This window comes from Pituophis catenifer, unplaced genomic scaffold (genome assembly GCF_029215685.1).
Source record: "Pituophis catenifer annectens isolate HBS135680 unplaced genomic scaffold, rPitCat1.0.hap2 SCAF_4, whole genome shotgun sequence".
Classification (NCBI taxonomy): Eukaryota; Metazoa; Chordata; class Lepidosauria; order Squamata; family Colubridae; genus Pituophis; species Pituophis catenifer.
Window position 1 is genome coordinate 36,979,955 of NW_027256884.1, and position 12,540 is coordinate 36,992,494.

General features: G+C 38.3%; 1 protein-coding gene across 1 annotated transcript in view; it reads left to right on the forward strand.

Moving 5' to 3' along the window:
• The window catches only part of AFF3 (ALF transcription elongation factor 3), a 240,121-nt gene that overhangs the window by 205,458 nt on the left and 22,123 nt on the right, over positions 1 to 12,540 (forward strand). The window contains exons 12-16 of the mRNA XM_070944314.1: positions 1,964 to 2,088; positions 6,100 to 6,298; positions 7,353 to 7,480; positions 10,184 to 10,247; positions 12,186 to 12,322. Of these exons, the coding sequence (XP_070800415.1) occupies positions 1,964 to 2,088; positions 6,100 to 6,298; positions 7,353 to 7,480; positions 10,184 to 10,247; positions 12,186 to 12,322 (653 nt within the window). The remainder of the gene's footprint in view (positions 1 to 1,963; positions 2,089 to 6,099; positions 6,299 to 7,352; positions 7,481 to 10,183; positions 10,248 to 12,185; positions 12,323 to 12,540) is intronic.

Consider the following 12,540-nt stretch of genomic DNA (forward strand, 5'->3'; position numbering starts at 1 on the left):
CTCACCCAGTGGCTTCACATAAATGTTGAACAGAAGGGGCGGGAGGACCGACCCTTCTGGCACCCCACATACAAGGGGCCTCGGGGTCGACCTCTTCCCCCCCACCAACACAGACTGCGACTGGTCGGAGAGAAAGGAGGAGAACCACTGCAACACGGTGCCCCCCACCCCTAACTCTTCCAGCCGGTGCAGCATGATACCATGGTCGATGGTATCAAAAGCCGCTGAGAGATCTAATAGGACCAGGACAGAGGAACAACCCCTGTCCCGAGCCTTCTAGAGATCATCAACCAATGCGACCAATGCCGTTTCCGTGCTGTACCCAGGCCTGAAGCCAGACTGGAACGGATCCAGATAAGCCGATTCATCCAGGTACTGAGGGAGCTGTCGTGCCACCACACTCTCAACAACCTTCACAACAAAGCAAAGGTTGGAGACTGGATGGTAATTAGCCAACACTGCCGGGTCCAGGGAAGGCTTCTTGAGGAGAGGTCTCACCACCGCCTCTTTCAAGGCAGCGGGAAAGACACCCTCACTCAAAGAACCATGTATAATCCCCTGGAGCCAGCCTCGTGTAACCTCCCGAGAGGCCAGCACCAACCAGGAGGGACACAGCTCCAATAAACGTGGTAGCATTCAGTCTACTCAGTATCCTGTCCATGTCTTCAGGAGTCACAGAATCAAACTCTTCCCAGATAATATTCTCAAGACCTGCCTCCATCTTCCCCCCTGGATCTACCCCGTCGGAGTCCAGGTGTTCCCGAATCTGAGTGATTTTATCATACAGATACTGTACAAAATCCTCGGCTCTGCCCTACAAGGGGTCCTCCCATGCTTCCTGAAGGAGCAGGGAGCGGGTCACCCTAAACAGGGCAGCCGGGCGATTATCTGATGACGCAATAAGAGCGGAAAAATAGTTACATTTTGCCGCTTTTATCGCCACTAGGTAAGTCTTAATATGAGACCTTACCAGTGTTCGGTCAGATTCAGACCGGCTGGCCCTCCAACCGCTCTCCAGGCGTCTTTTTGGAGCTTCATCTCCCTCAGCTCCTCGGTAAACCAAGGAGCAAAGCGAGATCAGCGCCAAGTCAGAGGCCGCAAAGGCACGACCCGATCCAAAGCTCCAGTGGCTGCCCTATCCCAGGCGGCCACCAGGTCTTCGGTCGAGCCATGAGCCAGAGCCTCAGGAAACGGCCCAAGCTTCGTCTGGAACCGATCCGGGTCCATCAGGTGCCTGGGGCGGAACAACCTCATCGGTTCCGCCTCCCTGCGGTGGGGTGTAGCGGTTCGAAGGTCAAAGCAAAGGAGGGAATGATCCGACCACGACAAGGGTTCAGTCACTATATCCCCAATATCGAGATCATTCAACCACTGTCCAGAGACAAAAACCAAGTGCAGAGTGTTTCCCCCCATGTGAGTAGGACCATGCACTAACTGAGTCAGGTCCATATCCATCATGGAAGCCATGAACTCCCGCGCTGCCTCAGACGCTTCACCGATGGATGGCAGGTTAAAATCCCCCATGACCATAAGCCTCGGGGTATCAACCGCCACCCCGGCTATAACGTTGAGCAGTTCAGACAGGGCCGCTACCACGTGGCAGGGAGCCAGGTACGTGATCAGCAAGCCCACCTGTACCCCATGACCCCACTTCACCAGGAGGAACTCACATCCGGCAATCTGAGGGACAGTGGCCTCCATCGGACCAAGACCTTCTCTTATAACAACCGCCACCCCCCCTGCCCCTACCCTGTGATCTCGGTTGAGCTAAAACTAAAACTATTGAGCTAAAAGATTTGGTATACATCAGAAAATTATCAATAACTTAACAGACGGTAACACAAGTAACATAAAATAATAGTTAATTTCAGTGTTAACCACCAAACTTGTAAAATACAAGTTCTACAATGATTCTATAATTTTGTACCAAAATACCATGCATATGAAGTGTTTTTTCTGTTAGTATGAAAATGAGGAAGAAAACAGAGAGACTAAGAAGATTCACACTGAGCAAGAATGTTCCTCCAATTTACTTCCTTCAGCCCAAGTTATTTCTTCACCAAATCATTACAAAATCATTAAAAAAAGGTATGTATTATCTGGCTATCTAATATTTGATGTAAAATCATTACTTAATATCAAAAGAATAAAAAGCTGTCAGAATAATTTCGTGGTCAACTGCTGCTAACTTAGTTATAATAATTCAGTTTGATGATTGTACTTATTTTTCATCACTTTTGCTATCCATGGTTTTGTTCCAACTAAACAGTGTCAACAATGAGATAATGGGTATCGAGGCCTAAGAAAACATTTTTATGTATTTTATCTATTTGCTCATCTGCCAGTTAGTATATGTGTAAAGTACCCCAAAATATGCCTGGAATCATTGATTACGTGAGACATTGTGCTAGAAATACCACAATCTGGTCAACATTTTCAAACTGTGAATAACTGTGCATAATGATATTGATGTAATTGAGTAATAATTGTGTTAAATTGGTTAATTAAAATTGCCACTTTGACATGAATTTTGGGATGGAACAGAATATAGTCAGAACTTGATGGGGGAAAATAAATTTAATAAATAAAAATATTAAAAATGTTATAATCTTATGAAATGTCTTATATTTCCAAGATAATCTCATTTCTCATCATCTTTGATTTGTTAAAATGAAACTATAATGTATGACAGTTCACCATGACCAATTTGCCATGACCAACTCGCTACAGTCAATTCATTATGGCCAACTCGCAAAGGCCAACTGGCTGCAGGACAACTTGTTGCAGGACAACTTGTTGCAGGACAAATGTTGCACTAATATCAAAGGAGCCTTGGTAGTACAGTGGTCTAAAGCACCCTGTTATTAAGATCAGCTGCCTGCAATTACTGCAGGTTCGAATCTCGCCAGGCTCAAGGTTGACTCAGCCTTCCATCCTTTCTAAGATAGGTAAATTGAGGACCCAGTTGTGGGGGCAATAAGCTGACTTTGTATAAATATACAAAAGGATGAAGGCTATTGCTTAGCATATTGTAAGCCGCCCTGAGTCTCTGGAGAAGGGCGGCATATAAATCAAATTTAAAAAAAAGAAAAGAAAAGAAATGGTGGAATAAAATCATTAAAGAAAGGATGCAAAAGGAGGAACAGAATGAAATGTGAATGCAAAAATTAAAACAGTTTTTTAATTTATTTTAAATAATTAAATAGAATTTTTAAATTGTCCTGCAGTGAGTTGACCCATGGCGATTTGGTTGCAGTGAGTTGGCTGTGGTGAGTTGGCTATAGCGAGTTGACCACAGTGAGTTGGCTATGACGAGTTGTTCCATTCCCAATGTACTGGTATCTTTTAACTAGAATAGTGGCTTTTTGCTCTTAATGAAGTAAATTTTCACCAATGAAGGTGGCAAAAAGAAACCACCCTTTTGAAGTATTTTTAAGGACTTCCTATATTTCAAAATGACACTTTCTGAAGTAGGTTGATAGTTACCTTTTGATTTCCTCAGGAGCTATGGTCCTGCTAACATTCCATCCTATCAGTTTATTTGTTTATTTAAATGACTTATATGGGCCACCCATCTTATATGCCATAATTCTGGGCAGCTCAGAAAACAATAGAAACATAAAAACCATAAAACTGTAACAAAAACTCCCCAAATGTAAACACTGCCATACATCCACATTTGATTCCACTGTACCCCAACCTCACCCTACTCCAATACTTGATCCAGCTCTTTAAGACCTTCTCAAAGGCTAGAAGCAAGGACGCCTGCCAAATCACAAAGAGAACATCGTTCCATGAGGGAGCAACTGCTATAGAGAATCTTTTTGGGTGCTATTAAATGATAACATTTAAGGAAAGGGACAAAAATTCACCTACCTTATCTGACTGGGTAGAATAGTGGATTCTTTCAGTTCACTAAGTATTAAGTTAGTTCCTAATTTTAATTAGATTGGAGTTCTATGAAAACAGTTCATTCTAAAACCTTAGAAGAATCAGAATAAACTAAATTCAGTGCATGAAGAATGTCTTATCTTTATTAATTAAAAGTATTAATAGATGATATGTAAGAGGAGCTGGTGTCTGCTAGAGGGTCCAGATTGGAGTGATGAACTGATTTGATTTAAATGCATTTTACTGTTAATTTAGGCTAAGATTTTAATGATGGTGTTGATTTACCAGAATCCATTGCAGAGTGTCTGATTTCACTCTCTTTCCTTATATATCTTTCCCCATGGACTACAGTCCAAACAGAGACCAACAAAGGCCCACTCCTATTGATAATGACACCACATGACAGTGTCTAGGAGCCTCTGTGTGTATTACATCTTAAACAGTGTGTATAAATTAAGGGAGGTCACAAAATAACATCGGCATGAGATAAAGTAATTATGTTTAGTATTACATGTGAAATCATAGCCATCAGGGAATAGCTAGCTCAGCTGTGTTTCTGCATAGCCTCAGTCCTAATTGCACTAGCTAACTCAATTGATGGACTAGCAAGAGATCCCAGTTAAAAAATGTAATTTGAGTGCTTAGAAATAAAATGGAATAGTGGCAGAAATATTTTCTTGTGAAAGATAATGTATGTTTAGTGGATATTATAATGATGAAGGTGATGTAGTTTGAAGTTTGGTCTCTGAAAAAATTGTCTAAAACAATTTGAAAAAATCATTAAAAAGCCATATCCAACATTTAAAATAAATAAAAGCAAACTATTTAGCCACTATCTTAGACTAGCATTTGCTTTTTACATAAACCATAATGTTTCTTGGTGTTTGTCATTACTTTACACATACCCATCTTGCATATTCCCTTTCAGTCTAAACAGCATTAAGCAAAGCACAGAAAATAAGTTTAAGAAGTAGCAAAGAAATAAATGACACAAATCTAAAGAAAAGACAACTAAATTTAGTTTACACCAATCTTCTTCCCTAGACTTCTCTATACTTTTGTGTCCTTATAAGTCCCACCCTTCTTTCCATTTTATCCATATACTATTTTATACATTGAATTTTGCTCTTTAAATGTAATAATAATATTGTCTTTAAGATACCATTTGTGCAAGAGCCAGAGCATCAGTTCCTCTGGACTATGTATGAAAGGAGTCTATAATGCTTGATGTCTGCAGAAATAGGCCCTCTAAGGGGGAGAAAAAAGATACAAGCAGATAATTTGTAACAGGATTGTATTGAGAAGATTATTTGGGCTCAAGGGCTGCAGATTGCCCAGAGATGCTTGTAATATTTAGGACTAGGACTATCAGATCTGGACTAGAAAGTCTACATTTAGCAAAGAGATACACCAAGATCTCTGGTTCTATGTCATGGACATCCAGTTTTTTGCAAATCGGACCTGTATTAGAAGATTGGTTTATTTTCTCTGTTGTCTTCGTTAACTAGGTTATTATACATTTCTGTCTTCTTAGGTTCTGTATTAATAACAATAGCTCTTAGACTTATATACTGCTTCATGGGGCTTTTCAGCCCTCTCTAAGTGGTTTACAGTGTCAGCATATTGTCCCCAATAATCTGTGTCCTCATTTTACCGACCTCAGAAGGATAGAACCCTGAGTTAACTTTGAGCTAGTAAGAATCGAACTGCTGACAGTCAGCGGAATTAGCCTGCAATATTGCATTCTAACCACTGTGCCACCACAACTCCTCAAGTTGTTAAGTTATTTAAGTGCTACGTTTACCAAATGCAAAGAAATTCCAGCTCCCTGTAAACACATATTCTCTGTTTAGTCCATGTGATTTTATAAAAAGTCACTTGTAACTATAAAACAGTGCTCCACAGCTTACATTTATTTTTAAAAGTCACATCTTATTTTCCAACCAACCTTTAAAGCATTTTTATATAAGTATTTTTAGTATACGTTAACCATAAATTTGAAGCTTGCTCTAAAAGAAAAGAGAGAAATGTGGTCGAATTTGTCCAACAATTCTTGATACTCATGTTAAAACCTGTTTCCAGAAAAGAAGAATAATTAACCAAGTTCAGCATAAAGTTACGGGAAAGCTGATAATGATCATAGTATAAAAATATGTGTTCCTCATTCTGAGTGTTTTGACGGTTAATTATTGTAATTTCCATTTGTAGTTTGGCAACACCAATAAATAAAAATGAGAAAATGCTTCAGTCACCTAGTTCTCCCTTCTCTGATGCATCAAAGTATAAATTCTGTAATGATGATTTAACTTCTAGCAAAACAAATGGTAGCAACCCTTCGTCTTCCACATCCTCAAGTAGAAAGCACAAGAATGAGATTAGATCATACCTACATCCTGGCGATTTCAGTGTAAGTTCTGATCACAACGTATTTAAAGTACTTAAATATCCATTTTGTTTATTTATCTCCATTTAGATCAGGGGTGGTCCACAGGTCATTCCTGATTTAGATGGTTTGGAAAAAGTCTTTCTTAGGGTCCCACCCCCTTTAGAATTTGAGTATTGGGTGAGAAACCCTTTGATTCTACTGACATCCCAATTTTGTATGCTGGCATTATTGTATACTATTTGGGGAATGGAGAAGAGTGCATTGAAAATTAATTTTGTGAAAATTTGCCGGAGACAATGTTAAATATTAAATATGAAAATAATTAAATATGATTAAATATGGAAAAATACACAGTATATTGAACCTGTCCTATTTTGAATAATGGTAGGGCTGACCTTGTCACTTGGTTACAAGGGTTGTTCATGGATGCATGTCCATTAACCCTTCCTAAACTGGTACCCTCAAATTGCTAGAACTCAGCTCCCTTCATCTACAGTGAAACTTAGAAAATAGAAGAATGGTAGTCCAACCAATGTGGAAAACATACAAACGGGTATGTTTACATTGAAATCTCATTTTGTAAAGCTGTATATATTTCACTATGATTAATCTTATTCTTCTCTGAGTTCAATAAATCTTAAACTTCTTTGTAGTCTTGCATAGAATTGTATCCTAAAATTCATAAGATTATGCTCAGGTTGTCATCTTATGCATGTATTATTTAGAAAAGAGTTTTACGGAATTCAGATATCCTTTTTTGATAGATGTATGTAGCATAGGATTCCACTGAAAGAATTCTCTGAGCGAGAAACAGATATATACAGGAGAGATCTCTGCAAATAGATTTGGTTATTTATTTTCTCAACATACAGTTGGAAGGTTTATAAATAAATAAAAATATCTATACTGAAATGGTTGTTGTTTTTGTTCTGAACTGTAATTGTTTGCATCCATAAAAAATACTGCACAGGGCAGTAGTCCCTAAATGTAATAATACTTCTAAACTTGTTTAGAATTATTGTTGATGGCTGAATTCATGATTAGTTCCTGATTCTTAATTTTACTGTTTACTCAGAAAGCCATGTATATCAGTTCAGAAAACACTCTGTTCTGCAACAGGACACAGTGCCAAAAAGAACCATGGTCATCTATACTGACTGTGCCCAAAACCTGTAGGAAATCAAAACTCATAGTTAATGATGGGTGAGTAAGTTGTTTCTTCTGTCCTTCCTCCCTCCCTCCACCTCTCCTCTCCTCTCCTCTCCTCTCCTCTCCTTTCTTCTTTCTCTGCTTCCAGCCTAAAATAAAATGCTCAAGACAGTGCATTATAAAAGTGGATATATGTGGACTTCAAATGTACTTACAGAATTTTCTTCCATGCTTCTTAGAAATGCCTGACTTGGTAGCTCAGTGGCTAAGACACTGAGCTTGTCAATCAGAAAGTTCGGTGGTTCGAATCCCTAGTACAGGTCTCCTGCATGAGCAGGGGCTTGGACTAGATGACCTCCAAGGTCCCTTCCAACTCTGTTACTGTTAATGCTTTGTGTGTGTGAGTCTGTACCTACGTGCCTGCGTCTGTATCTGTGTGTGTGTATGTGTGTGTGTGTGTACATTATTTACAGATTTAACATTGTTTTTAATGGCATCAGTTCTAGAATCACTACAATCATTGCAAAGAATTATTATAAAAACAGTATTGGAGATTTTTTTAAAATGTCACTTAAACATTTTTTGCAGTTGATACTAAATAGTTTTTAGATTATGTTAAGTAAGACTATTGGGAGTTAGACAAGAAATCTGGTAAACTAGATTTTTCAGATTAAAACAATAGTAGTGAAATGATATCCCTATAATTCATTTGATAGACATAATGTTTTTATATTTTATAATAGGGTTTCTATTATTAAGCAATGTCATATTTTATGGTATCAGTGATTTTGCTGATAAAACTTCCACGGATTAATCAGGTCAAACAATTTACAAACTGCATCTTTGTCTTTATAAGAAATCTTTGCTACAATTAAATTATTGAGATTAGGCTCTTAGCTCTCTTGGTTTCCTATGGGATATTTTGTTTCATTCTATTTTTTGCTCCCACACTGTTAGAAGTCTATAAAGATGGTCTATAGAGAATTTTGTTGCCTCTCCCCTTAGTAATTTTTTTATAACTATAATTTTACAACGAGGTAAATATCTTGAACAATGTATCTTTTTAAAATATGAATGCTAAGATTTTGTGAACTGCTTTCGCTCAAGGACAACAAATTTAGCTACCTTTGTTCATTCAAGATGGTTTCAAAGCACATCATTCATCAGATACTAAATTATTAGCAGATCCTTGATACACAAATCTAATATGATTCAGCAAAGGTTGTCTTGGACATCACGAAAATCTATGACATTGTACAGATAATCTTTTTAAAATATATTTTGGGTAAACTTAATTATTTCTTTAAATTTAGTTGATTGGTATTCTAACCCACCAGCAGAGCTTATCTCCAACTGAATTATTTTTTTATCCTTTAGGATGTTATGTGGAGCTTATTAAAGATGTCTACTTTCTCCTTTTACTTAAGTTGATGTTATAATCACTGCTCTGCTTTAGTAAGTAATGTAAGAATTTTCCACGTAGCAGAGTGGCTGGAGCAGAACAGACTTATATGTTGATTATATTTATGCCTTATTGATCATTTATGTTATATTTCATTCATAAAATTTGTTAATTACCTTTATTCTGAATAACTGTGGGTTGTAATGATTGCCAACATTCTTTATCAAAACAATGCAATTGCTTTGCTCACTGTCCTAATGTCCTGGACCAGTGCTCAAGAGAAAAAAAGAGGTTTCCAGAGCAGCTAGCAGAATTGGGGCCATCTGGGGGCCATCGGTGGATTTACTATTCCATAAGGCAGGTGCAATGACAAAGAAGCATGCTTTCTGGCTCCTATTAGATAACATGAAGGAACTTGAGGCATAACTCTAAACAAGAGAGCCCTCAGATAACCCAACCCTATTCTATGAAGACATGCATTGTGTAGACGGCAATCAATATGTTGAATGCAGAATGCTTACTGGAAACCCGGGGCAATTCATCCAGTAAAGTTACAATAGTTACACCAAGATGCAACCATAACTACCGTGCTGCTGCATTGTGCACCACTTCCATTTCTTGGTATGCGTAGCCCTGTGTAGAGTATGTTGTAATAATCCAGGCAAACATTTTCAGATATTTAACTTCTTAAATTGCAGTGTAGCAATGCTATCAATTAGGCTCTTCACTTTTAGAAACTTTAGAGAACATTTCTCATTTAAATTCTAAAAAAACGTTTACGAAAAAGAGACAATATTTTGCATCTTAATCAGTGGTGGGTTTCAAAAAATTTTACTACCGGTTCTGTGGGTGTGGCTTGGTGGGCGTGACATGACTTGGTGGGTGAGGCTTGGTGGGCTTGGCAGGGGAAGATTATTGTAAAATCTCCATTCCCACCCCACTCCAGGGAAGGATACTGTAAAATCACCATTCCCTCCCAATCCAGGGGAAGGTTACTACAAAATCCCCATTTCCTCCCAATCTGCTGGGACTTGGGAGGCAGAGATTAGATGGGAGCGGGGCCAGTCAGAATTTTTACTACCAGTTCTCCGAACTACTCAAAATTTCCGCTACCAGTTCTCCAGAACTGGTCAGAACCTGCTGAAACCCACCTCTGATCTTAAGTATATGTTGTCTATGGTGTTTCTGCATAGTTTGATACCTTATTTTTGCCTAATTTTTCTCATGTTATTTGGAATCCATGAAATATTGAGCACATATTTGTTTTGGAGATACCATTAAGTAAAATGTTTTGCTATACCATACAAGGAAAATATATCAAACTCAATTTTTTCTTATATTGCCTTTCATTCCAGACTGCACAATTTAGATTATTTTATGCAGGAAGCTAAAAGAAAAAAGCATAAAGCAGATGCAATGGTAAGAATGCTTGAATTTCTGATTCATTATTCCAATTTATCTACACAATAAAACTTTCTTAGGAAAACTTTACTAATACTAATTTTAAATCCTTCTAACATGAGCATTTCTCTTATTAGCACAGATTTAAATATAATCAGATATGTAAACAATTATCCAAGATCAATTATCAGATACATATGGGGTAAATTAAAATTTGAGCTAGGTCAATTCTTTTTTAAAAAGTATTGTATGGGTGTAACACTGCATTGGTTTAGCAGACCCCATTATCAAATACATAAAGGGTCATTTGTAAATTAAAATGCTACAGGCCAGGCCCAGGCGAAGATTTTCAGAAAACAGTTTGATCCAACACTGATTTCTTTGAACAAAAGGAAGATAGAACACTATTTGTAGACTGTCAATTTGTTCTATAAACCAAAGTTCCCCAACCTTTCCAGCTTCACATCCTGGCAGGGGAGGGTGGAGAGGGGATGGTTCCACACAAACAGTGAACAAGCACACATGCACAGGTCCATTTGCAAGAATGATGGGCACATGTGCCCACTGCTCACGCAAATTGGGTATGCAGGTATGCACTTAGCTGCTGCTCACGCCACTTCTGTGGCCCAGTTCTGAATGGCTCAAGGCCCACTAGTGGGCCATGGCCTGGGGGTTGGGGATCTTGCCCTAAGCAATTGTGTATTTGGCCTTCTCCCCTTGAAAGGTTGCAAAAATATTTTGCTTTTTGGAAAGCTTGCAAGAGGAAGGGGAAATTGCAATAATCATCCATCATTCATGAAAACCTCTGCTAAACTCCCTAGCCATTTGTGAATGCAACCACAGCATTAGATATCACCACTGGATATATCTGCAAGCTTCTCCTGGTATCAGTGGGCCTTGATTTAATAATGCTATATATGTCTTCTATACAATGTATGTGAGAGAATTTCTTCCAGCTCTAGGAAGAAAGCAATGGCAAACCACTTTTGAAAAATACCATGCCAAGAAAACTGCAGGAATTTGTCCACATGGTTGCTAGGAGTCAAAACACTGACTCTCCCCCCCCCCCTCTCTCTCTCTCTCTCACACACACACACACACACACACACACAGAATAAAATGATTACTGATTAAATTAGAGGTGTTTAGGCTTCAAAGATTTACTCTGAACTCTGTGCCCAAACCATATATAATACAAGGTCATATTTTTATAGTCCTGTTTCTCTTTGCATTTATTTCTTGTAACCACTCCTATCTATATTTCCCCGTTTCATTTGTAAATACTACAGATGAGCTTGGCTGCACTGGTGTAGACTTCATATTTCAGCATATCAAGGCCTGAATTTGTTTTCCTTTTTTCATGATGTGTCTTACTGAGCTAAAGATAAAGATGCCCTCAAATGAAACACATCTCCTGCAAATATCCATGCAGTTTTCTTGGCAGCATTACAGAATTGATGCTTTCATCCAGGGCATTTGACATCCCAGCCTATCCAAGAGCTCTAGAATTTCCAAATGGTCTCACAGCCAAGTACTTATCACAGCTGACTGCTTAGCCACCAAAGTTAGTTAGGGGCTGCCACCTCCTGGATCTTGATGTTACAGAACTCGTAATTCACCAGATATTCCTATCTTCTCTACTGAGAAATTTACCAACTACAGATCCAGAATCTTAAATTATAATTGAAGGTTAGCATAAAATATTATCCTGTTCTGAAACTGAAATAGTAGTTTCTTGCTTCAAATTAAATTAGATTAAGTAGATAATTGAGGGCAAAAATCTTATACAAATCTTAAAATAATCCAAACTAAACCAAACATCCTTTTTTTTTTTGCTAATATAAATATTCTACCTCTTGTATAGAAGACACTACGGTAGTAAGAACTCATTACTACTCTAGAATAGATATAAATACATTATTTTGTCATGTTTTTCCTGCTGGTTTTGTCTTGAAGGTGGAAAAATTTGGCAAGGCACTGAATTATGCTGAAGCTGCATTATCATTTATTGAGTGTGGAAATGCCATGGAGCAAGGACCCCTGGAATCAAAGTCCCCATACACAATGTATGCAGAAACTGTGGAGCTTATCAGGTGCGTCTCTGACAATATTCCAACAATTGACTGGCACTCATGCTCATGCAGTATACAGGTTGTCCTCTACTTACGACCAGTTTCTTAACAACCATCCAAAGTTATGACAGACACCCAAAAGCTACTTAGAACCCATTTTTGAAGTTTAAATGGCTGCACCCCCCTCCCACAGTGGTATTTTAAGCATTTGGCAACCAGATCACCTTTCCAGTCATCTG